The sequence below is a fragment of the Chinchilla lanigera genome, unplaced genomic scaffold (genome assembly GCF_000276665.1).
Source record: "Chinchilla lanigera isolate Chin_1 unplaced genomic scaffold, ChiLan1.0 scaffold00136, whole genome shotgun sequence".
Taxonomy (NCBI): domain Eukaryota; kingdom Metazoa; phylum Chordata; class Mammalia; order Rodentia; family Chinchillidae; genus Chinchilla; species Chinchilla lanigera.
This window is the reverse complement of record NW_004955537.1, coordinates 1,842,028-1,869,554: the sequence shown is the minus strand read 5'-3', so window position 1 is coordinate 1,869,554 and position 27,527 is coordinate 1,842,028. Positions and strand designations below refer to the sequence as shown.

Genomic DNA, 27,527 nt, shown 5'->3' with positions numbered 1-27,527 from the left:
TTTTAAGAAAATTAAAAATAATGGAAATGAAATTAACACACATGAATATTTAACTGTATTATGTACAAAATTTTGCCCAATTGAAGACCCATTTTAAAAACTTTTGCTGTCAGGCTACTGTTCTTTAGTGGGAAGTTGAAGCTTTTCTCTTTAATGAAATAGTATGATGGAATAATGCAGCTATGGAAAACAAGTTACACTTTGCAGTTACTCTTTTGGAATTGTGCTTATGCAGCTGATTCTTACGGAATCAGTAATGTGCAACTAAAACAAAATACAGAAATGAATTGACTCCTGAGAGCAAGAGCTTTGGCTTTTACCATTAGTGTCTAATTTTAAAGTTTTATATGTATCAAAACATATCATTGTTCTCATTTATTTTGGTCACAGTGAGTATCATTTGATCTTATGAAGTACACTTACAGAAATGGAGTCATTTTAATTTTTGGTCTCAAAATGAAGTTTAAATAAGCCATTGTTCCCGTTGAATTTTGGTGAGAAGTGGATGTTGTGAATTTGATCTTACAAACTGAGAAAAATCATTTTTAGTATCACAATGAGATTTTGTTCAAAAAGAAAGCAAAATTCCATTGCTTTTAAAATGCTTTGAGTGTAAGAACCTGAAAGAGTAAATAAAACTGAAAGGTACAATAGATATTGTGAAAGGGAATGAAACTGCTTAGTAGGAAAGAACAACTGGAAAGAAGAAAGAAAGAAGGGAACACACACACACACACACACACACGTATACATATACACACGATAGCTGAGATAATTGTACTACTAATTTCTGTTGGTTTATTGAAAGTAACAGTTAATGTTTAATTGTTTGAGCCATCTTGCTTACCTATATCTGGTAATCTGAGCAGCTACTTTAAAGATAACAATAAGTAATACAACAATCATTGTTGATTTTCTATCATCTTGTTTTGAAATTCTGTATTGTTTTTATAGTTTTTGTGTTGTTTTGTTCTTGTCTTTTTATTTTGCTTTTGTTCTTTTCTCTTTAAAATAAAAATCAATCAATCAATAAATTTTTTAAAATTCTGTTGTGTGAGGAAGCAAAATGCTTTGAAAGCCTTACTTCTATCCCATTTTATAATAGTAAAGAAACTAAGGCCAGAAGATAAGAAGTGACTTACTCAGATTCATTGTAGAATTAGAACTCAAGTGTAATAGGCAGACTTACTTGCCAGTCACAGAAACCCATTATAGATTAATTTATGGGTTTCTTCAGGAGAAACTGGAGTTGGTTCTTAAATTATATCATCACAAATGTCTCTTTCCATTCCTTAGTTTTTCTGATGGCTTTCTTTTTAGCCCAGTTAGTGGCAGAGATGACTATTAGAAGCTTCTGTCTTATGTTCTGTTAGTTTAGTAACAGCAGAGTGTGTCTTTTGGTTCTCTCTCAGTGCCCCCCAGCTCATTTTGAATTATAGCAGAAGTCTGAAAAAAATGCCAAGTAAGTGAAGAAAATCTTGGTTTCTTGGTTTGTAGACTAATGCTTTTTCCAATATACCAGTCTTCCTTGAGAGAGAGGCCAAATGTTAGTTAAGTTTTGGTACTTATGAATTGTTTTTTCTTTTTGTATTACAGTGTTTCCTGGCATTTGAGGAGCTTTTCCAAAATCACCCTCACCACAGTGGGAGAAAACCATTGAGCCAAGGTGGGGTGGGAGTAGATTTTTGGGTGTGGTTCATGGGTATGGGATGGACCTTAACCCCTTAGGATTTTGCTAGCTGTGGCCCTGACCCCAATAGGCCCAAGAAATAGAAGTAATTCTTACAGCATTTTCTTTTGTATTTTCATGGTGTAGCATCCTGTTTGTTGTATTATTGGAGAGGTATAATGACCAGCATAGACTTGAAGTGTATTGTTGAGTTATAAAGATTTTTATATGACTGCTTTTTTTCCTCTCCATTCTTTATGTAAGAAATTCATGTCATAAAAACCATTCAGATTTGGTACCCTTTCATTGTACATTGATGGTCTGAAATCCATTCACCTCTATTTCTTGAAATTCACTTAAAATAGCTGCATCATTATTTTCTTTAAAAAGAAATACAGCTAGGCATGGTGGTACCTACCTATAATCCCAGCACTTTGGAGGTCGAGGCAGAAGAGGTTTGCTATGAGTTCAAGGCTAGTGTGGACTACACAGTGAGTTCAAGGCTAGTCTGGACTACATAGCTAGACCCTGTCTCAAGAAACCAAAAATAAAATAAAACATATATGTACATATATACGTACAAGAAAAAAAGAAATACAAAATGAAATTGTATTTTTCATCCATGATTTTACTGCTTTTGTGGGGGTACAGATTTCTTTTCCCTCAGTTATAAACCTCTTCTCCCTGTGTGTCCTCCAGCTTGTCTCCATTTTTAAAATCCATTCTTCCATCTCCTCTCTTCTCATTATTTCTGTTTTCTTTATTTTTGCTGACATTTTTTTTTCTTTTGCTGACATTTTGATCTAAACATTTTTTTTGTATTTTTATTCTGTGATGCATAATACTTCTCCATTACCTTAAAGGTAAATATTTTGCTCACATTATGAAAAAGAAATCATCAGCTAAAAACATTTTGCTTGGGCTGGGGATTTAGCTCAGTGGCACAGTGCCTGCCTGGCAAGCGCAAGGTCGTGAGTTCAATTTCTGTCATCAGGAAAAAAAAATTTTTTTGCTCACATTATGAAAAAGAAATCATCAGCTATACTTAAAAGGCAGTTCTCTTCCTGTGCTTTCTAGCTTAATTTTTTCTCAACCCTGTTCCCCTTTCTTCATTTTTGTTAACTGGAGAGAGGGTTTTAGTTCTCTTTGACTTGGAAGGAACTAAAGGATCATAGGAAGTAATTTCAACAATGGCATAAACAATTAATGACATAAAACTTCATAGAACTGAGAAAATTAGCTGAGAAGTTTCAGGCCAGCTATGCATATCCTGGGGAGTTAACTATAGTTAATTCGTAGTAAGAAGAGCTTTTTGTTTTGCTGGTGTTGGGGGAAAGCTCTTTATTACCTGGACAGGAGAGATTGTAAAAGTTCAATGTCTGTAAAGACTGGGGTCTCTTGGTTTGTGAGGAAACAGACATTGCTAGAGAAATAACTTTCAAAATTTCCTACATAGTGATGTTTTCTATTTCTGTTCTCTGGTTCATAAAAGATAGTAACAGTTGACTCATCACTTTCTTTCAAAGGAGATTATTTTTTTGGCCATGTTAATCTTGTGCTGTATTTACTTAGGAATTGTTGATTATTCACTAGTATCTCATTTGGATCATTTTGGTATTGGGAAACTGGAAAGATTTGAGAGAATATAAAATATCACATTAAATGACAAAGTTTAGGAATCACAGGCATTTATCCTAAAGAGGGCAAATAAGAGTGTGATTTTACTATGTATTAGTTTTAAAATACATGCATGTGATTTCTGTGAGAAAAAGATTGACTATCTGTGCCTGTGTACACTACAAAACAGGAAATAAGACTTAAGCAGTAATTGGGTTGGATAGAATAAGCACATTGTATTTATTGGAGTGAAAAATCCCTACATGGGCTTTATTTTGCCAGTTCTGAAACATAGATGAAATTGCTAGCCATTGTGGTTTTAATTCATGGTAAGAAACGTAGTTTGAAGGCTGGGAGGAGGACATGATCAGGTTTGGCTGAGGGACCAATCAGAACAAAATTGGGATAGAATTAGGAATTGGAGGAATTAATATAACTTGAGGTCCAAGGTAAAGAAATGAATTTTGGCTAGTGAGTGAATGTCAAGGCAAAGATGGATTATGAGAGTGATATAAGTCATTAGACAAACCAAGATTAAAAAGCCAAGGGTAAGCATAAATATTCAAAAGGTTTAAAAGATTGAATTAGGTAGAAATGGGGGCCAGATCAGGGAGGTAACTGCAGAAGAAGAAGTGCTATACCTGTACTAGAGCCCTGATGTTATACTTTCTGGTGAAAGTGGTTTAGTTTCAGCTGGTTTTTATTTACACATGCAATATTTTCTGTTCTAAAGCTGGAAAAGAACATTTTGTTGTTGTTGGCTTTTGTAGTTTCCTTTTTAAGATCTAAACTACTTTAAAAAATCACATTTAACTCAAAATTTTTTAAATTATTTTTATTATTTTATTTTATTTTAAAAAAAATTACAGTAAAACTATATAATTTGGGTATATAATTCTAGCAGTTTTGACAAACACAAACTAACTGTTACTATGATATAAGATATAGAATGGGATTTCTAATTGTCCTTTGGTATTCAGTTTTTCTGGCACTTTACTGTCCCCATTGAGTTGTCTTGGTAGTCCGTGGAAAATCAACTGGTCATAAATGTGTAGGTTTATTACTAGGTTCACGGGTCAGTCCAGTTCCATTGACAGTTCCATTGTTCATTGCTGTGCCAAAGTCACACTGTCTTGACTGTAACTATGTACAAAGTTTTGAAGTTGGAAAGTATGAATTCTTCAACTTGGTCCATCTCTTTCAAGCTCATTTTGTCTTTCCTGAGCCCCTTGCTGTTATATGTATTTTTTAGATCAGCCTGTCAGTATTTGCAGAAGATCCACCTGAGGTTTTGCTAGGAATTGCATTGACTCTGTAAATCAGTTTGGGAAGTATTCCCATCTTAATATTCTTCCAGGCAGTAAACCCAGATGGGCTGGGCTGGGCTGTCTTTTCAGTCTGTATTTGTTTTAATTGAAGAGTTAAAACACTGAGTGTCTATAAAAAGAGTTACAGTATCTGTAGGTTCATGTAGCACTAAATACTGTGAATATTTTAGATAAGCTATTGGAATTAACTTTAGCAGACTTCTTTTGGTTTTTTTGGGTCTTTTTGGGTACCAGGAATTGAACTCAGGACCTCGTGCTTACCAGGCAGTTGCTGTGCCACTGAGTTATATCACTGGAGCAGCAGACATTTATTATATCTTTATACTACGTACAGTATTTAAGCTTAGCTCTGGAGATAATAGGGTAAATGAGATGTCACAGCCGTTAAAACTTCCGGTCTAGTGAAGGAGTCAGACTTACAAACTGAAAATCTCAGTGTAGTATATTAGGTGCAAAGATCAATATTTCTTATAAAGTGTTAGCTTGTTCTCATTGTATAAAGCTTCTGCTGTATAAAAAATGATTACAAAGTGTTTATTAGCACAACTTGATTTAGTGTTTAATTGTAATGGCTTATAGAGTTAAAAATAAATTTAAAATAAGTTTTTAAACTGGATTGTTGAGTATCAGTAATAAATTTTAATGTATTTTCAGGATTTGTGAATTAACAAATTTAAAAAACTGAGAATCAGTATGCTGCCTAAAATATTACGAGGAAGTAACATTCAAGCAAAGCAAAAAAAAATTTGTTACTCTTTAGTTTTCTGAAATTACCTCTTAACATCTTTTTTACCTAGTCAAACGAACAATTCCCTTAATGTTTTACTCTCTCTCCTGTGACTTTAGCACCGTAGCTCTTTAACACTTGGCTTATGCATGGCTCCATTTGCCAATTACGTACGGTTAATATGTAAGTAACCTTTCAGAATAGAATTTTTAAAGGTATCTACCAGAACATACAGGATTAAAAGGATTAGAAATTTGTGATATAGTAAGTTTATATATTTCTATGATAGTATTATAAAATTTAAGTAAAAAGGAGTGTAAATGATCTTTTGAGATACTTGTAAGAGCCTATTAATGTGTTAGGAAATAAACTGATTTTCAGATACTGATAATGCTACTCTGACTTATTCTTTACATTCCTAACAGAAGGAAAAGCTGAGTTTAAGCACTTTTTTTCCCTTATGCAAGTTAACGGGGCTCCTGAGTGTTACTCAGCTGTTTAATCATCGCACTAAAAGGTCTTCATTAATACAGTATTTTCTGACTGCAGTCTGTATTATCCCATTAATAGAAAAAATACAAGATGGCATTTTTCCATCTTTAATGTTTGTGCACCAAAATGTATTTGATGAGATGCATAAATGGACAACTCCTGAAATAATGGAATGTGTACAAAAGTGCTTGCAAGAAAATATATAGAAACGAAGCTGGGCATGGTGGTGTATACCTGTAATCCCACCACTCGGGAAGTTGAAGTGGGAGGATCATTTTGAGTTTGAGACCAGCCTGGGTTACAAAGTAAGCTCAAGGCCAGCCTGAACTGCATAGGGAGATCCTGTCTCGAAATGACAAAAAAAGGAAAAAAAAAAAAGAAATGAAAAACATAGTTGAATCCATCATTCTGCTTGGTATTTATAAATCTAAATATAATTTTTTTGGCAATAATGGAACCAAAGATGGCTTTCTCAAAATTGAGCCATCAAAAATTTCATAAGTATTATACTTTAAAAATTTAAGTATAAAAAAATTAGAATAATAGTCTAGATTATTGTTAGAAATGTATTTGAAATCTGGTTTCAAGTATTGCCTTTTGATAGTAAAATGTAACAAAAAGAACCAGAAGTAATACTAGAATGTTTTAGAGACATGAAATCTAAAATCAGTATTTATCGAATGGGCAAGTTTTAGTTTTGTGCATGACAGTTGATAAACAGTTAAATTACATTAAAAATATTAACTCTTCATATCTTCAAAACCAGGAAAATTTAAATATATAAGACAATATAGAGAGCTGGGTGTAGCGGTCCACATCTGTAATCCCCACTGTTTGGAAGGCTGAGACAAGAGGATTGCAAGTTTGAGGCTATGGTGGGCCACTTAGTGAAACCTTGTTTGTAAAGAAAATTTTAAGACTGGGATTTAGGTCAGTGATAGGCCCTGGGTTAACTCCTGAGCACCTCAAAATACATATACGTACACATGCAAATAAAAGTATCTCTGGATACAGATGTAAATAGTAATAACTAGTTTTTCTGGTACATACTCAAGAATTAATTCTCATAACAATTATATGAAATAATAAAATATACCAAAGATTTGATAATTTGTCTAAGATTATCTGACCAGATATGGGATTTGAGTCTAGGTCTCTGTTTAATAGATTATTTCTTTATCACACTAAACGACTGTGTAAGTAATGAAATATGTTTTTGGAATTCAACACAGTGCGTTACTCACGAGATACTTCATGGGCCATTTGCCTTAGGAAGGATAAGAAATGATGTCAGTATAACTTAGGTAAAAGTTGAAATTATCCAAGCTCCTAAGTCATGTGGAATAAGTGACCTACTTTAGGACACAGACATTTAAAAATAGCATTATAAATATTTTCAGTGGTTCAGGAATGCATATGTGAGGCCCTAGGTTCAGTCCTCAATACTCCCTCCAAAATTCAGTGTTAAAATATGTTCAAGTAATTAATGAACGATAATTTCAGTAGAGAGGTGCAAAAAGAGAGTTGAGAAGTGTAGTAATTAAATGAAAATTTCACTGAATGGCATATTGGAGATAGCAGAAAAAACAGGAATGTCTAAGATTTTAAAATGTATGTGTCCAAAAACCGCAGAGCTTCAAAAGTGGATAAGGGTATCATTCAAAAACTCTCAGAAGTAAAAAGGGAAATGGACAATCATTACTGGATATTTTAACCTACCTCTTAGCAAGTAATAGAACAGTTAGATTAAAAAGGAAGATCTGGAGCCAGGTGTGGTGGCACACGCCTGCAATCCCAGCACTCTGGAGCCTGAGGCAGGAGGATCGTTGCGAGTTTGAGATAAGCCTGGGCTACAAAGTGAGCTCAAGGCCAGCCTGAACTGCATAGCAAGACCCTGTCTCAAAAAGACCTCCCCCCCGCCCCGAAAAAGAAGATCTGAACACTATACCTATCAACTATATGCTTCTAAATGCACAAGGTGTGTTCACCCAGGAAGACAATGTACCAAACAAGTTTCAGTAGATTTCTAGAGTGAAACCTTAAAGTTCTCTATCAGAATTAAATTAGAAAACAGTAACAAAAAGAAATTTAGAAACCTCCATATACCTGGATCTAAGAAGAAATTATAGAAGATACTGTATTTCGTACCAAATGGTGAGAGCAGAGCATATGAAAATTTATGAGCCACAGCTAAAGGAGTTTTAGAAGGAAACATACCGCTTTATGTACTTTTATGAGAACAATAAGAAGGATCTGAAGTTACCTAAGCATATACCACAAGAAATGAGAAAAAGTAAGAACAAAGTGAGTGCACAGTGAGCAAAAAGAAGGAAATAATAAAAGTTAAGTGATGATCAGTAAAGTAGAAAATGAGCAATGAAAAAGCAGTGAAATCAGAAGCTGAAACTTTTGAGGAAAAAGCAGTCTCAGTCCTACACACACACACAAAGAAGAAGGAACAATTTCCACTCATTTCATTAAGTTAGCAATACCCATAATACTGAAGTCAAGTAAACAAATGACAGAGAAAACCATAGTCCAGTATTCTTCATCAACACAGACTCCTAAATCCTTAACAAGAAACGAGCCAATTTAGTAAATACTGTGAAAAGGTGAGGAAAAAATTAATGAGCAAGTGAGATTTGTCTCCGGAATGCAGTGCAGATTAAAATTTATAAACCAGTTGGTATAACTCACCATGTGAGTAAATAAAAAGCTAAATAGTTCTGTCACCTCAAGTGTAGAAAAAAATACCAGACAAAATTTAATGTGTGGCAAACTAAGAATAAAAGGAATTTTCTCAATTAAAGGCATCTGTGCAAAAAGTAGTTTATGTCATACTGAATGATAATTAATGTTTTCTCTCTGCGATTGACTACAAAGCAAGGATGTTGGCATCAAGCACTTTTATTAACATTTAATTAATGATCCTAGCCAATGGAGTAATGCAAGAAAAAGAAGTAAAATGTATCCAAGTTTAAAAAAGTAAAATTCTTATTTGTAAATAACATTATTGCATATGTAGAAAATCCCAAACAATCTTTGGAAAAATTACTAATAAGTGAGTTTAGCAAGGTCACAAGATAAAAAGTCAATATAATATTTTCCATATTAGCAAAGAACAACTGGAAAGTGAACAAAAGCACTTATTTTGGAAGCATCTAAAATAATGGAACACTTCAGAGATACATGCTAATAAGTCTAGACCTGTTCACTGAAAACTATAAAATATCACCAAGCAAATAAAGGAAGACCCAAATAAATGGAGAGATAAGGCATGTTTGTAGCCCAAAGGACTCATTGTTGATAGATGCCAATCCTCTCTAAATTGATTTAAACAGTTAATCACATCTAAAAACCATAACAGACTTTTTTCAGAAATCAACAAACTATTTCTTATATATTTATGGACATGAAAAAAGACTAGGGTGAAACAGTTTTGAAAAAAAAACAAAGTTGTAGGGTATTTCAAATTTTTATACCACTACAAAAGTTACAATAAAATGGCATTGAAATAAGGATAGATATGTAGTGTGTAGATCAGACAGAAATAGACCAGCACATGTATTCAGCTGAGTTTTGATAGAGATACTAATGTTCAGCAGGAAAAGGATAGTCTTTTCAAACTGGTACTATGTATTTAGTAGGAAAAAAAAACTAATATTGATCCCTTACTTCACACTTATGTAGAAAATCAACTCTAAGTGAATCCAAGACCTAAGCCAAAAGTTGAGACTTTAAAACTTTTAAAAGAACACATTGCAGACCATAAGTGCCATCTTGGAATACCATTTAAAAAAAATAGGAAAGACATAAAACAAAGAACAACAGATCGCAAAAGAAAGCTTGACAAATTAGAATTCATTGAGCTAAAAGCTTTTTGCTCTTTACAAGGTACCATCATGCATGTAAACAAATATATAGCCATAGACTGAGAAAATACACATCTATCTTTCCTTCCTTATGTTTTGTTTGCAGTGCATAATGATTGCATTCATCATGGGGAGTTGGTACACATACATAACACACTTCAATCTTTTTGTATCCCTTTACCCTTCCCTTCATTTTGTTTCCCTCTATCTCTTGGTCCCTTTTCTATTTGTACAATGCATGTATCTAACAAAGGAGTTATTTGGGATAAAAATATAAAAAATAAGAATATAAAAAATTCTTAAAACACAAATAACCAAAATCCTTTTAAAATATGGCAAAAGATAATTTCTGAAAAGTTGATATATGGATGGCAAGTACATGCAGAGATGTCCAACATCATTATTCATTAGGGAAATAACATGAAAGCCACTGAGACATAACTAAACATCACTAGGATGGCTGTAATTCAAACGACAAAATAGTGCTGGAAAGGATGGGGCAGTTAAACTCTCATACATCGCTGATGAGAGCAGGAAATAGTCTTGAGTCTTATGAAATGGCAGGGTAGATCAGTAGTTGTATGGGATCAAGGTAGGAGGAAAAAAGGAGAAATTACTTGCAGAGCTTTTTAGGGTGATATGGAATGCTACATATCTTGATTCTGGTAAGATTTTTTCAGTTATATGCTTAAAATAGATGCATTACAGGGTTTAATGAGTATATTGGGAACAGTAATAGGCTTATGAACAGCTTTTTTCCCGTCAGTGCTTTCTTTCTCACAGGCCCCAGCCAATCATATTTTATGTAGAAGAATAAACACATGTTTATTTTTTGTGTTTCATTGAAGTGTTTAATAACAAGTCTAACGTGTGCACAGTAAATAGTTTTCCCATATTTACACATAGCAGTAATCCAAAACGTTCCGTGGAATTTATCATTTGCACAAACAGTTTAGAGTGTTTGCCCAGTGAGGTTTGGTATTTTCTTATTGTCAGTTTTTATAACAGTTTAGTCTAAAAATTTTTCGTACTTTACTGTATTTTGCTAGCTTAATCTGCTGTGAGATAAGTAAATTGGCTCACTTAGCATTTAGACTGCTGAGGTCACAAGTTGTAGAAACTATAGTTTCTTTATACTTAAAATTCTTTCACTTGAATATCATGAATGCAGTTATCACATGTTCATTTATGAAGTAGTATATATTAAAGTGTTTTCTGTTTTAGTGCTTTCTATAGCATCTACATTTTACATGGTTCTTGGCACATTCATATCATGTACAGTAGCATCATTAGCTGAAAAGTAGTAACCACTTGAAAAGTACCACGTAGGAATGCACCAGCAGTAGCCGGGAGATGAAAACAAAGCTAAGCTCACAACCTGCATAAAAGAAGACTTGAGAAGGCCTGCCATTATACTCTGTTTGTTGAACTTTTTTCCTTCCCATTTTAACATGTTTATTGAATACTTGTTTCGTTTCCTACATTGTGCCTGACACTGTGATTACAGAAATGAATGTAGAGTAGTTCCTACCCTTAAGGAACTCATAGTCCAAAAGCAGGGAACTGACCCATAAACAGAATTGTTAAGTACAGACAGTGATATAAACGTGTAAGAAGTATGGAAACATTGCAGGAGGAGAGAGTGAGACAGATCCGTAAAATCATTATTAAGTAAGTCAGTGGTCTAGATGTGTGAAAGTGTGGAAATGTTGCAGAGGGAAAGAATGGCGGATTCTTAAATATGGCAGAAAGATGAGAGAAAAATTCCTTTAGATAGTAACTGAGGTAAATTATTAAAGTGGAATATGCAGTTATCAGTAGTAGGGTGGATATTACAGTGTGATTAGCATGTAGCAGGCTTAGATGCATGAAAAATGGTATATTCAAGAACTCTAAGCCTATTTATGTCAGGCTAAAGTATGAGGCTTGAGAGATGAGAGCTGTATTTTTCCCTTCATTGTTAAATGTATGAAAAACTAGCCTGGGAAGATTAATGGAATAATAGAGGCAAAGACTATATTTGAGTACTGTCACTGCACTTAATTGTAAATCTAGGATATGTGCTGTATTCCTGTTTCAGAAATGTGTATTTCTCTTTTCCTTCCTTTACTACGTGTGTTTGTGTGTGTGTGTGTGTGTACACGTGTACATGTACCTATGTATATGTTTATCTATAGAGGCACTCTAATTGAAGTAGAAAGGAGCTGAGAATCAAGATCTTGTTTCTGGCACTGGCTCATCCTTCCCAGGCCAAGTACTTCATCTTTCTGAGCTGTGATTCCTCATCTGTATACTATATGCAAACTATGATTCATATTTTTCAATATACCTTTTGGAGGGAATCGTAATACCTGAGTACCACAGTACATGAATACCTTTGAAAGAGAGAGTATATGGTTAAAATAAGACATCACAGTACTGAATACCTTTGAAAGAGAGAGTATATGGTTAAAATAAGATGTGATAGAGTATAAGCAATAAAGATTTATATAGAGTCTTGCTTCTCAGTATGTCCTTACTATTGAAAATGTTCAAGCAGTGTGCCTCTAAAAATTATTTCACCTAGCATTTAGATTTGTGAGGTCTCATGATGTAGAAACTACAGTGTACCCTATACATAAAATACTTCTAGATTCGAATGTCTTCTAAACTGAAATAAACTTTTCCTCCTTTAAAAAAAAGTATATGACGTAATTATCGTATGTATTCAGTTAAGAATTAGTATATATTAAAATGTATTTGGTTGATTTCTTTTAATCTAGCCGTGGCAGAAGTGCTCAGACTCCAGGTTTTCAGCTTATGATTTTAAAATTAGTACATAGTAGTACAGAATAATAGGTCTTATTTTGGCATATTTTACATGCCATATTTTACATACTTTAATCATTTCCACACCCCACACCCCATTTTTCTTCCCTCTCCCCTTCCTCTTTTCTAATTCCCTTCCTCCTTTCTGTTTCCTGCTTGTCTGTCTGTCTCTCTCTCGCGCGCACACACACACACATGCACGCCTGCTCCATATATGAGAGAAAACACAAGATTATTAAATCTGACTTACTTTGCTTAAAATGATGATCTCTAATTCTGTTTACTTTCTTGTAAAAAACATTATTTCATCCGTATTTGTGGTGGAATGATACTCTGTTATGTGTATACATATAACACATTTTTTTAAATCCATTCTTCAACTGATGGGCAGCTAGAGTATTTCCACAGAGGAGCCATTGTGAACTGTGCCACAGTAAACATGGATATGCAGGTAGTTCTGTGGTATGTTGATTTTACTTGGGGGAGTGATACAGCCAAATAAAATGGTAGCTTTATTTTTACTCCATACTGATTTCCATAATGGCTATACTAATTTATTGTTAATACTAACAAACGACAGTTCCTTTTTACTTACATTCTGGCTAGCATTCATTCATTTATTGCGGGATTGGGTATTAAGTTTAGGGCATTTGCATTGAGTTACATCCCCAGCCCTTTTTTGAGACAGGGTCTTGCTAAGATGCTCAGGCTGGACTTGAACTTGAAATTCTGCTGCTTGAGCTTTCCACTGTGCTAGAATTATAGCCTTACATACCACACTTAGTTGGTTTTTGTTTGTTTGTTTGTTTCTAATCTTGATGATCACCCTATTCTGAGAGGGATAATACAGAATCTTAACATAGTTTTGTTAAGGTCCTTTTCTTGTATTTATCTGATGGCTAAAGATGTTAGGCATTTTTCTTGTATTTATCTGATGGCTAAAGATGTTAGGCATTTTTTATGTACTTACTGCCCATGTGTACTTCTTTTGAGAGTGTCTTGTTCATTTACCCATTTATTGATTGGGTTGTTTGTTGTTATGGTGTTAAGTTTTTCAGTTGTTTATGTAGCCTGTATATTAATCCTTGTTGGATGAGTAGCTAGCCTCCCAATTAGCAGGCTGTTGCTTCACTCTGTTGTTTCTTTTGCTAATGCAGGAGTTTTAAAATTTGATGCAATCCTAGATGTTGATTCTTGCTATTATTTCCTGGGTTTTCCTCTGTAATAAGTTAGTTATAAAATAGACCATTTTTCTTCCATAAATTTTACTTTTTTCAGTTCAAAACCAGCATTTCTTTTCATGCTACTTTTACATTGTTTCCTGCTTTTCCATTGTTCGATTTGCAAAATGTTCCCTTTCGGAGCAAGAGATAACAAAAAAAACCTTTTCAAGTTATAGGGTTACCATAATATGCTGTTAATATAATTTATCTCTTACCTTTAGGGATCCTACTGGGCAATAGACACCAATCCGAAGGAAGATGCGCTGCCTACTCGGCCAAAGAAGAGGGCACGATCTGTAGAACGGGTAAAAACCTCTTTATCGTAAATTTAAATGCAGCAGGTTGAGTATGTCAGAAATGTAGATTTTAAAAGTTCATTTCAGTTTAGCAAACGTAACCACAAGTGTAAAAGAATGTTTGGATAGCATTTTACATATGTTCAAGGACCTTTCAGACCTATTTTTTATTTGACCTCTGAGATAGAAATTAAGTACAAGGTTTTTTCATAACTAGAGTACACAGTTGTCCAAGATTTGCATCTAGCTCTCTTGAATTTTAATTTGATACTCTTTTCTCTGTACTCACAATTTTGAGGACTGATTTTATGTAACACAACTGTTTCCCACCACTGGAGATGATCTTTCTTGGTTGCTTTGAATGTTCCTCATTGTCTTCAAAATGCTTTTCCCTCCTTTTAGCCATGTAATAGTCACTTTGTGTACAAAATTGGGGGGTGGGGTTAAGATAATTCTTCCTCATGACTTCATGATTAAAATTAATTTGCAAGAATGAAAGAGAAAAGAATCTGTTGTTGCTATCCTCAGTTATATATGTTTTAAGCTACCACTTCAACCATGACCAGACACTAACTATTCTTCAGCTTTCTCCATGTTTTCTGTAATTCTACCGTTTCAGCTAAAACATATACACCCTGCCTTCACGTTCTTCAAGACCTATTTCAAGTGTTTACTGCTTGTGAAGTCTTTATTCATCTTTTTAATTGTGCTCTTGTAGAATTCTTAAGAATTTTTAAAATAGAATTTTTCATACTTTATAGAAATATTTGTCTTCTCTATTGGATTGATCTCTCCTGAGGGGCAGAAAAAAATGTCTTGTTAGTTTTTTTCTGGTGCTGTTAGGCAGCTTTATTAGAACCAGCAGAGGGAATTCAGTAAGCCAGTTATCAGGGTATACAGAATGAAGGATAACTTAGGCCAGAATAATTTTTTGACTTACACAATCAAAGTTTAAGAAGTTTTCTTGTCGTATTGATGGCATAATCTTCTGGTAATGGACCTAGACTCTTTTAAGATGGAGATGTTGACATGCTCAGTACCTAGTGGTTTGAAAGAGCGAGTACATCTCAGTATCTGTTCTCTTGCCTCTGTCTTTTAAAACAGACTTAGCACTTGGACTTTGTGTGGAAATGTGGAGTACAAAACATTTAGCCTATTGCCAGAATTTGAAAGAAGGGGAGAAAAATCCATATTGTTAACCCATAGCATTATCAAGCAACTTGGATGTATAGATTGAAGGCCTAGGTAATTGTGGTCTCCTCTATTTATCTTTTTTCCTGAAATTTCTGGAACTTGAATTATTTCTGGAAGTTGGAATTGGTAGTTGAGTTGACAACTACATTCCTTTTCAATATTAAGCCTGTGTTTAGTCCCTTATATTTGCTTCAGAGTCCATAGAGCAGTCTTTATTTCTGAGAGTTATTCCTTTTCTTTTTGATACTGTGGTCAGTTTTGTAGACGTCTACAGAAACACAGGACTCAGGTTACAAAAGTAGGTGTTTCTGTTGTTGTTGCTTTGTTTTTGGTTTTTCTCCGGTACCGGGAACCGAACTCACGACCTTGCGCTTGCCAGGCAGGCGCTTTTGCCGCTGAGCTAAATCCCCAGCCCCAAAAGTATGTGTTTCTGAATATACATTTTGGAATATACTTAGGATATTCTTTTTCTGCTACTTACCTTTTAATGTTTAAGTTTAAAATGTAAAAGTTTCAGAGATTAATTATATGGCATAGTTCCACAAAATATACATACAATAGCTGAAACTTTCAGTCGGTAGCAGTATTTACTGGCCCTAGCTGTGTTGTTGGTTGCTACTATAGGAGAGGAACTGAAAAAACAGATCATCTGTGAGCAAAGTACTTACTATCAGTGAGATAGATAATATTTAACAAGTATTCTGGAAAGTACTATTCTTACAGAAACTAATTTCCTATCCTGATAAACTGGTTTGTCTTTTTCACCTAGAGATGGGAGCGGGGAGAAGTTATGTAGTATTTTTTATTAGGACAGATTTTATATTTTAAGTGACTGTTGGTTTTTATCTAAGGAAACACCTACTACGGTTAAATTGTGATGGTTCCAAACACAGTCTTTAAACATTTAGTTTTCTCCAAATCTAAACAAGACCTATAAGTTGAAAACTTTTAAAGGCTAAAAGGACTTCTAAATGTAGATGATAAATACATTGACAGCCTAAAAGTTGTTTACTAAATATCTGTAAGTTATGATTCCTTCATCTGTGTTTAATTAGGATTCTATGTAAAAAATCAAATATGTTACACATTTTTTATTTTGGAGATAAGCTTTATATGACACAGAAAAGGCTAAAACTGCTAGAGAAATTTTTTTTTTTAACATGTAAGCAAGAAAGTCTTCATGTCCTAAATGGAAAATAAAGCCTGTAACACCTGGTAATTATATCCACTTGTGGTTTGTTTGCTTGTGGTACTAGGGCTCAAATCCAGGGGCACTCTACCACTGAGCTACAGTAGCCCTTTTTGATTTTGAGATGAGGTCTCACCTGGTTGCTCAGGCAGAACTCAGACCTGGAGATCTCCTTTGTTAGCTTCCCTATGTGCTAGGTTTACAGGTGTGTGTCACATGCTCAGCCAGTCTGATATTAACAGAGTTCTCTGGACCACTTCCCTGATTTTCCCCTGATTTGTATGATCATAAACCAATGCACTCTAATCTGTTATAGTATTCTTTTCTTAATTCTTGAATATGTCAGTGTCTCTCTTCCTTTCTCTAAATTGACCCTGAAGACTTTTTAAAAACTAACTAAAATGTTAGTATTTTTCAAAATATTGAATAAAGTGCTCAGATGATGGACTTCTATTAGAAGGCTTGTGCTTCTCTTCTGGCTGTATAACTTAGTAGTTCTCTTTTGGCAGTTATTAAAGATTTTGAGCTATAGTATCCTCAGATAAAGTTAGAGGATAAAAGTTGTAATAGCTTAATAATAGGTATATTGAGTTTATGTATCAGGTGCTTTTTAATGAATATTAACTCATATGATGTTTCAAGTAACTCATTGATGAAACTGATGGACGTGGATGTTAAGTAAGTTGTCTCGAAGTACTAAGTACGAAAGCCAGCATTAAAATTCAAGTAGTTTACCTTTCATAGTCTGTACTGTTTACAGCTGTACTATTGTCACTAGTATTTGCTATGCTGAAAACCACAACAGTTAATCAAATTCCTTTTATAGATGTATATCCTGTGTAGATGAGAATTCCCTGAATATAATGTAAACAAATCAAGTAACATAAATGTGATTATAAATGACAAAGCAAGTACTAATGAACTGTTGCACCAAGTAGTGATAAAACTAAACTGACTCAAAATAGATTTTGCTGCTTGTCTATACCTGTTGGAAGAGATGTGAGACTTTTTGTTGTAGAAGTGTAATGATTTTTTGCATAAAAAAGAAAATGACAAGGCTGGGGATATAGCTCAGTGGCACAGTGCCTGCCTGGCAAGCGCAAGGTCCTGAATTTGATTCCTGGTGCCAAAAAAACAAAAGAAAGTGATAGAGGATATTCCATGTGGAGAAAACAGCATGCGTGATTGACTTGTAAATAACAAGTACAGACACACATAATCAAGGATGCTTGTAACTATAATGAAAAGTTTAGGCGAGGGTGCAGCTACTTAGGAGTAAAACATAAAAGCATAGGATCAAGGACATTGCTTTACTTCGATGGACTGTAGTGTTGAGAAAGGAATCAAAAACAGTTCTCAAAAGATACTCTTCACAGAATACTCATTGCAAGAAGATGATATTGAACAGATGCAATTGTGATGGTAATAGCCTGAATATATACTATCTGAATAAGAGTTCTCATAAAAATTAGCACGGTAACAAGTTTCCACATGTATACCTATAGCTATATATATGGTGTTATTTTATCAAGTTTAACCTGGCAGATCATTGTTGTGTAGATATCACATGCCAGCCATTTATGCTAGGATGTCATAGTTGTCCATCCTTTTTGGCTTTCCTGGTTTGCATTGAGTGAGAGGAATTGTATTGGACCACATATAAAATAATAATAATACAGTTCATGTGTGTAAGTAACAAAACCTCTTTTACATTTTAATATTTTAAGAGGGTACATAAAAAAGATGGGCAATGGGGGTTGGATATGCCTGGTACAAGAATGAAACATAAGATATATTAATTTTAGCAGAGTATTAATAGGAGTCAGAAGAAAAGGTATAAAATACTATGTGTTGAGGAAAGAGAGATTACTATGGTTTTTTGAGACAGTTTCACTATATAGTTCAGGGTGGCCTTGAACTTACTCTGTAGCCCAGACTGCTCTCAAATTCATGGCAATCCTCCTGCCTCAGCCTCCTGAATTCTGGGATTATAGGTGTGTGCCACTATACCTGGCAACAAGAGATTACTTCTTGGTTTTTTGTTTTTTTGAGACAGGGTCTTGTTATGCAGTTCAGGCTGGAACTCACTTTGTAGCCAGGGCTGGTTTCAAACTCGAACTCTCAAGGATCTTCCTGCCTCGGCCTCGCAAGTGCTGGGATTACAGGCGTGCGCCACCACGCCCAGCCTAAGAGATTACTTCTTAATGGGGTTGAATGGCTTCCTGAGTTACGTGACTTGGTTTTCAGGTAGAGATAAGTAGGACAAGGAGGACAGCATTCATTAAGTACATATTTAGTAAATGACGAGGGCCTGCTACATGCAGGCCATTCTAGTCCTGGGGAAACAGCAGTGAATGAAACAGACATTCTCTGCTCTCATAAGGTTTGTATTCTGATTGGAGCACAGAGCTGAGGAAGGTTGAAACATGAATAAAAGCAAGAGATCATGATGTGAACTCACTATTCTAAATATACTGGCCTTTTATATATATATATATATATATATATATATAAAATCATCCTCAATTGTCCAGCTTTCCTCAGTACAGAGATAGAAGACATTATTTTTTTCTGAAAGTGAAGAGCTTTGCATTAATTTTTCAAAAGTGACTCTAATAAATTTAATCCATATGATAACTGAATAAATTGCTTGGCAAGGGCAGAGTCCTAAGTTTGATTCCCAGTGCCAAAAAAAAAAGAAGAAATGGAGAGAAATATGGTCTTCTAGGGAGGATAGTATACATCTGGATGTGTATCTGAGATTGTTATCGTGTGGTTTGTGACTCGGTTTCTCAACGGAATCAGTGGGTATTCAGTTAAAAGGTAGGGTATATGTGAGCAGAGAAATGTATACACTCTGCATTAGTACTTTTAGTTATGAGCTGAAAAAAATATTTCAGCATGTAAATGTATTGAAGTGTACATTGTGTCAGAGACACTGCATGTTACTTCCAGTGTATGTGTGTAAATAGAATTTCTTGGGGATTTTAAAAGAGGAAGAAATTCTACTCAGTTAAAGATGTAAATAAGAAAAGTTTTATGAGGCCTTATTTTGATGAAGGGGATTTTGTTTTTTTTTATAACACTGTAAAAGTATAGTTTATTTATAAATAACTACACACTTAAAGTCTACAAGCTGAGGAATTTTGTAATCTGTGTAATTGTGAAATAAACACCAGTGCCAAATGCATTTTCATAACTCCCGTAAAGTTTCTTATAGTTCTTAGGCTACCACTGATCTGGGGAAAATAAACATCTTAAGAATGTTTATTCAAATTCATGGAAATAGTGTCTCTCCATTCATTTGGTCTTGCTTAATTTTCTTTGGGACTGAATTTTAGTTTTCAGTGTAGAAGACTTACTTGTTTCCAGTTAGAATGAATACTTTTTCTTGAGACCAAGGTCTCATGTAGCCCAGGCTAACCTTGAACTCACAGCAATCCTACTGCCTCAGCCTCCTGAGTGTTGGGATTACAGGCATGCATCATCATGCCTGGCAGATTTAATCCTTAATATTTTGACTTTTGATGTTACTGTAGATTAATTTAAAATATTTTCCAATTGCTTACCCCCATAATATAAAAGTTTAACTAATTTTGTATAGTAATATTATATCCTGTGATCTTCTTAGTTGTAATAATTGTTTGAAGATGCCCTGGGATAGTCTAGGACAGTGATGGTGAACCTTTTAAGGCTTTCAATGAGAGAAACAGCCTGCTGCAGTACATGTTCTGTAAGTTCACCACCACTGGTCTAGATAAATAATTATGTCATCTGAAATGAGAGGTAGGTTTCTTGTTTCTTTTCTTGCTTGCCCATTCTTTCTCCTTCCTCTAGCGATACTGTATATTTGAAGTAGTGTTTATAGGCTACAGGCAGCTGAGTCTTGCTCTATTTTTTGTTTTGTTTTGTTTTTTGAGACAGGGTTTCATTATGCAGTTCAGGCTGGCCTTGCACTTGCAACAGTCCTCCTGCCTCTGCCTCCCAAGTGCTGGGATAGCAGGCTGATTATACACTCAGCCTCGAGGCTTGCTCTTTCAGTCTTTTCTGGCGATTGTTTTTTTCATTGAGGTATTTACATTAACATTTAATGTAATTGATATGATTGATTATAGATTTACATTGTCTGTTTGACGAATGTTTTCATTCATGTCTTCTCTTTCTTGCCTTCCTATAGATTATTTGGATATATTTTAGTATTGCATTTAATCTATTAGCTTTTTAGATATATCTGTTTATGTATTTATATTCAGGGTTTTTTTTTTAAGACAGGGTCTCACTGTGTAATCTAGGCTGGCCTTAAATTTATGGTGATCAGCCTCCAGGCTGTTGGGATTACAAGCATGCACTACCATGCCCGGCATAAGGATTTTAATGTATAGTGCATCCCTAACATTCTGCCATACACTCACTTAATATTCTGCCACTTCATATGTGTAAAAATCTTTTAGTTATTTAGGTCCTCTTTGCATTTTCCCTCACTATTCCTCATACTCGCAATATGAAGTACATCTGCATACATTATAAAAGTTGCAAGATAGTATTATTTTTTGTCTTTAATAATATGTAATTTTTTAAATTTAAGAAAACAATTTTTGATATTTACTTGAATATCTCCTGTCTTTCTGGTGCTTTAATGTATTCCATAAGGTTCAGGTTTTGCCTCTGCTGTATTTACTTTTGGCCTGAACAACTTTGTTATAGTGCAGTTCTTCTTGCCAATACATTCACTTTGTTTGGGTGTGGTGTTCCACCGGTGTAACAGTAGCACTTGGGAGGCTGAAACAGAAGGATTTTCAAGCCAGTTCAAGGTTGGCCTGGACACTACCTAGTGAGCTAAGTCTGGACTACGTAGTGAGACTTGTCTCAGAAGACTAGATGGATAGGTGGATGGGTGGGTGGATGGATGGATGGATGGATAGATGTTTCACTTTGTTTTCATTTCTCTGAAAATGTCTTTATTTTGACGTTTTTCTTTCCTTTTTTTTAGTTGATCTTTTTCTTTCTTGAGTTTTCATTACCGATACAATTGGGTTGACTTTTTGTTTTTGCTTTTAGCACTTTTTAAGCTGTGCACTTACCTTCCACCATGACTGTGCATGACTTCCACCATGTGTGATGAGAAATCCGTGGTCATTGCACAGTTGATGTTTCTCTCTATGTGACACATTGTTTCTCTCTGTCTGGCTTTCATTTTTACTTTCAAGTCAATCATGAGGCATCTCAGTGTGATTTGTCTTTGATTTTATTCTTATTGTGGGTCACTGAACTTTTCAGTTTACAAATGTCTTCCATTAAATTTCTAAAATTATTAGTCATTATTTTGTCCATGTATTTTTCTATCCTTATCTCTTCTGGAAATCGCAGATACTCATCAGACCTTTTGGGATTGTCCACAGCTTTCTGAGACTTCTTTTTCTCTTCCCCTGTCTTTTTTGTTCATCTTTTTTTTTCCCCCCTGTCAGATTAAGTAACTGCTATTAGTGATCTTTGAGTTTACTAAGTCTTTTTGTCTTTTTGAGACAGGATCTCACTATGCAGTTCAGGCTGGTCTTGAGCTCACTTTGTAGCCCAGGCTGGTCTTGAACTCACAATGATCCTCCTGCCTCAGCCTCCCAAGTGCTAGGGTTACAGGCATGTGCCACCATGCCCAGCGAATTTACTGAGTCTTTCTTCTCTTTTTATTCTAATTTTAAAATAAAGCCCATCCACTGATTTTTTTTTTCCTTTCAGAAATTGTAGTTTTCAGTTTAAATTTTTGACTTTATCTCTTCACTAAGATTTCTTTCATTATATTTTCTTTCAACTGTTTATTTCACTGAGCATAATTGTAATAGCTCCTTTAAGATCTTTGTCTCAGCCAGGTGTGGTGGCACACACCTGTAATCCTGAAGCACTGGGGAGGCTGAGGCAGGAGGATCACTGTGAGTTTAAGGTTAGCCTAAACTGCATAGTGAGACCATGTCACAAAAAAAAACCACAAAAAAACCCCCAAAATTCTCTGTCTCATAGTTCTAACATCTTTTTGGCGTGGGCATCTGTAGATTACTTTATCTCTTAAAAATGGGCTCCATTTTCCTGTTACATGTATGTTAGGTAATGTGAACTGCATCTGGACATTGTAGATGTTATGTTTTATGTACTCTGGATTCTGTTAAAATCTTCTGTAGATTATTAATATTTTTATTTTAGTTGGAATTTGACTGTGTTAGACTCAAACTGTAAACTCATTCTCTCATCTTCTGTGGGCAGTTGCTCCAATTTGAACTACATTTCTTTTGCCTCTGCTTTGATACTAATCTGTACGTGCATATTTTAGGGTCAGCCTAGAACTTTGGTGGTGTTTCATACACAGGACTGTGGAATCTCTTGACTTTCCCCCTATATGGAATTCTCTTTTCCTTCTGTTCTAGCTATTTTTACCTGAGCTCTTTCCTTTGTTCCCCTTGACAGAGAGATAGCTCTAGATCCTTATACCTCACAGCTACTGCCCAAGCTTGGGGCAAAGCTGCAGCAAAATAGGAAATTCATCTAGTTGCTGATTTCTCCAAGTTTTGACTTCTTGCCACAATACATCTATTTTACTTACTCTTCAGAAACCTAAGGTAGCTGAGCCACCACCACTGCTACCATAGTTTGTAGTTGTTAGTAGCATAAGATTGGTTTCCAGACAGTCAGGTTTATGACTCAGCTATTATTCGTTAAACTTCACACTGCCTTACTCCCAAGTGGAACTTGAATAAGGACTCCAGGCTGACTGGTACTATCCAAATTAGATTCACTGATACTGCCTTTGTCCACAACTTGGATTTATGGTTATAGCAATAACAGTTAATCATTTTGCTGGTACTATGGTGGTACCTACCTGTAATCCCAGCACTCAGAAGGCTGGGGCAGGAGGATCACTTCTCAGTGATAGAGGCCAGCCTGGGCTACAAAGTGAGCTCAAGGCCAGCCTGAACTGCATAGTGAGACCCTGTCTCAAAAAGACAAAAAAGAAACAAACAAACAAAAAAACCAATTATCATTTTGCCTAGACCCACCAACTGTACTAATCAAAGTACTTGCCTATTAATATAGAATCAATGCACCTACAAATAAAGATACATATGGTACTATGGAAGACATCTACACTAGTAAAGAGGGTGACTTTATTAAAAATGAATGTATCCATGAAGAAATATTAATTAAAAGATTTTTAAAATTTACTATAATGACTAATAGCTGAGTCATAAATCTGACTGTAAGGAAATACAGTGCCTCATATTAACACTGTCTCCTTCCTTATTGATTAGTATTGAGGGTTCCTTGCATATTTTGGCATCAGTAGCAGATACATTCTAGTATTTATCACAATATCTAGTATTTATTGTGTATTTCAGGTACAGTGCTAAGTGTTTTACATGAATTACTTGATTAATGGTCTTAAACCTGTAGAGGAAGTGGCACAGTCTTCCTTTTATAGATGAGAAACAATAAAAAATTTTGAGTAATTTGCATGAAATCATAGCACAGGCTTCCTTTTTCATAACAGTAAAGAGCAAGAATTAATGAGCCAGAAGTCTGGGCTGAGATGACTGAGTCGAGTTAGAGGAACATAATATTTGTAGTTTTCTAAAGTAATCCTCTATGTTAGCTCACACGTAACTAAGTTGGCTGGCACTAAAATCAAACCATAGAATTATTTTTATGGTTCTTCCAACTCCTTTTTCTGAACCCCTTTTCCATTTTCACCTCATTCCGAGTGCCCAGCACTCTTAGGTTCGGCTCTGTGCTCTTCCTTCATTTCAGTCATGTTTCCTGCTCCCTCCCCTCAGGTTGTTTAGATTACCTGATGAAAGAAATTCATGCTGAGGAATTTAGTGATGAGATTGACCTCTGAAATGTGTCTCAATGAAATTGTTCTTTGGTTCTTCTGTTTTCTTTTGGTGTTTTGCTCTTCTGTTTGCTTTTGTTTTTATTTCACCGTGCCAGAGATGAAACCCAGGGCGTTATGTATTCTAGGCAAGTGTTCTACCACTGAGCTACACCTCAGCCCCGTGTACTACCTTTTAAAAGTGTGTGTTCAGTTGGTGTCAAGTGTGGTACCAGTGTTTTTTTCCAGAGAGGAGTGGGTATGGGACTGGCATCCATGGCCACTTGGTGCTCATCTTTACCTTCCCTGACTTCATCACTGTGAGGCCACCTCCTGGGGGCACATGGAAGGAAGCAAGGGAGAAAGGATGTTCAAATGCTAAATGCAGAAAACCTTCAATATTTTTTTCATTAGTACATGTTTGTATTGCCTAATAATCACTTTCTTTGTGAGGAGTACATGTACATAATACCTCTTAATTTTTATAACCTCTTCCCCTCCCCAAACCTTTGGCATTTTTTGGACACCTATATTAGCTCTATGAACAACACATATGAGCTTGTATGTAGATATTTGGAATATTGCTCATAACATTCTCTTAAACACAAAAGAATAATAAAAAATGGTAACTGAGGGGCTTACACCAGAGGAATTTCTTTTCTTCTCGGGTAAAAGACTGAGCTGATAGATGGGGTCAGAGATAAACTCTGTTCAAGGTCATTCCAATTCTTAACAGTCTTGTTTGCCCAGCATTTCCCGGAGTTTTATGGTTAAACACAATGACCACTGTATCACTGTGCCAGCCCACAATAGGAGGGGAAGAGATTTCAGGGCAGGTTTTTTCAGAGACATGTTGCAAAACTTACAAACATAGTTCAGCGTGGTGGTACATACCTATAATTCCAGCACCCTGGGAGACTGAGGCAGGAAGATCCCAAGTTCCAGCCCACTCTAGATAATTGAGAGAAAGACCCTGTCTCAGATAATTTTTAAAGGGGTATGGCTGGAGATGTAGTTTAATGGGTAGGTCCCTAGTTCAGTCTCCAGTACTAGGGGGTGGGGGAGAGATGTTACACCCATTGTCCCTGCTTACTTCTCATTAGCCAGCTTTATTCACATGGCCACAGCAAATGAATTTGGAAAAGCTAGTCTGTAGCTATAGAGAACTATACAGGGTTATGCTACTAAAAGGGAGAAGGAAAGAATGGATAGTAGAGGATTACTAGCTGTCTCCCCTACAGAAGTTTGTTGATAATTTTTGCCAGCCTATCCTGTAGCACGTTAAAAGAGTTGTTAGGGAATAGCTGTACCAGTCAACTTTTGTATAACAGATTAATAGCATAATAAGATAAAGATGATATTTCAGTAGCTATGTATTTTCAGAAAAAATGCACAAAACTGGATGTTAGAGAATTTGATGAAATCCCTTGAAACTGTGTTAAAATTGCTGGATATATGAGCTAATAATTACTTATTTTGTTCTTGTATTTTAGGCCTCAACTCCATATAGCATAGATTCAGATTCTTTGGGAATGGAGTGTATTATTTCGGGAAGTGCCTCTCCAACTCTGGCAATCAACACTGTGACTAACAAAGTAATTCCATTTTTTGAACATTTTTGAAATGTCCTTGAGTAATATATTTAATTTGCTTTTTTATATGGTCAAGCTTCAAGATGATACAAATTTGCTTACTCTATTCATGGCAGTTTAAGTCAAATCTATAATGTTTTTGAGGTATGTACAAATTAGAAGAAAATGTTTCTCAGGAGAAATTAGAAGGTGCTTACTGGGAGACTATTAATTTAAAATCTTAACTCTGTTCCCATTGATAGAATTTCTGAGCTAGTGTTGTACTGAATCAATTTGTTTTAAAATGTTGATTACTCCTTCACATATATGTTGAAAAATATTGTCGAATTTCAGGGAGCCAGAATAATTTAGTAAAACTGTTGGATGTGGTGGCGCACACCTGTAATCCCAGCACTCGGGAGGCTGAGGCGGGAGGATCATTGCGAGTTCGAGAGCAGCCTGGGCTACAAAGTGAGCTCGAGGTCAGCCTGAACTGCATAGCGAGACCCTGTCTCAAAAAGACAAAAAAAAAAAAAGTAAAACAAATAATTTGGGCAACCTAATAGAGTTCATTGGAGTAGTCAGTAGTCAACCTGTTTTTATGATATTTAAGTCTAAGCACATATCCAGAAGCAGTATTTTGTAGTTCAGCATGTTTTGTAATGAGTCAAAACTATGCTCAGCGATTAGATACCTAGAGAGATACAGATGTTTCTTCGTCACAAAGTAATTTCTTAATCTCACATCTCAGAACTCTAAAAAGGTCTGAGAGTTTCATAAATTCAGTTTTGTGTATCTGTTTCCTCCTGTGCTCTATCCTAAACACCCTCAAGCCCTCTCATCCTCCTACTCATACTCTGTTTCAGTCTTGTTTGCATCTTCTCCCTTTAGCTTTTATCCTCTCTTCCTCACCTCTCCTCTCTGGCTCTCACTGCTGCTATTTCATTGTTTTTATCTTTTATTCTTCTTATGCACACATTAGAAACACACACTTAAATATATTATTGGATTAATGAAGTACTCAAAGGATCTTTTTGCTTAGTTGGACAGTCAGATACCCAATTTAGAAAGGAAACTGGCAGCTGACATGTATAGAGTAATGCTGTTTTTCCCACAAGGCCGTCTGTGGGATCATCACATCACAGTCACCTAGGGAGAGGGGGCTGTTTATCTTTGTTTGTTGGTGGGTGATGGTAATCCTATGATTCCAATGCAGTCCTGCCAAATTAGTTTCTCTACCCTTATGAATAGGGGCCAGAAATCTGTACTCCCAGAAATCATCTCTAAAGATGACCAGCTATATGGAACAATTTCTGGTGAAGTCCTCCAGGACTGCTCTTTGCAGTGTAAGTAATGTTAGGATTTTCTGACCAAATAACAGTGTTAAAGGAGCTAAAGTTTTCTAGCTTCTTTCACATGTAATTGGATAGCTAGCATCAGACAAATCTTGTGTCTCTGTAAAGTCCTCCTCCCTAAAAAAAAAAAGGAGGGAGACAGTGGAGATTAAGACAAGACTTCTGAGAAAAGGCAAACAAATAGAGGTAAACCTGCAAATTTTCCTTGGGGACATTTACCAGTCTTTAGTGTATGGCATAGAGATTAGACAGGACAGCCTAGAGCAGTCTTTGAGTTAGATGAACACTGGAGTTTGGGGTTATAAAACAGCTGGGTCTTGAGGAGTCAAGG

At 35.3% G+C, this 27,527-nt stretch overlaps 1 protein-coding gene across 6 annotated transcripts in view; it reads left to right on the top strand.

Moving 5' to 3' along the window:
- Window positions 1–27,527, top strand: part of Foxj3 (forkhead box J3) — a 119,950-nt gene that overhangs the window by 66,826 nt on the left and 25,597 nt on the right. For 5 of the 6 annotated variants that reach the window (XM_013507785.1, XM_013507784.1, XM_013507787.1 and 2 more), the window contains 2 exons: window positions 13,958–14,041; window positions 25,764–25,865. In XM_013507785.1, coding sequence (XP_013363239.1) covers window positions 13,958–14,041; window positions 25,764–25,865 — 186 coding nt within the window. The remainder of the gene's footprint in view (window positions 1–13,957; window positions 14,042–25,763; window positions 25,866–27,527) is intronic. The other variant, XM_005410595.2, reaches the window with a different exon arrangement.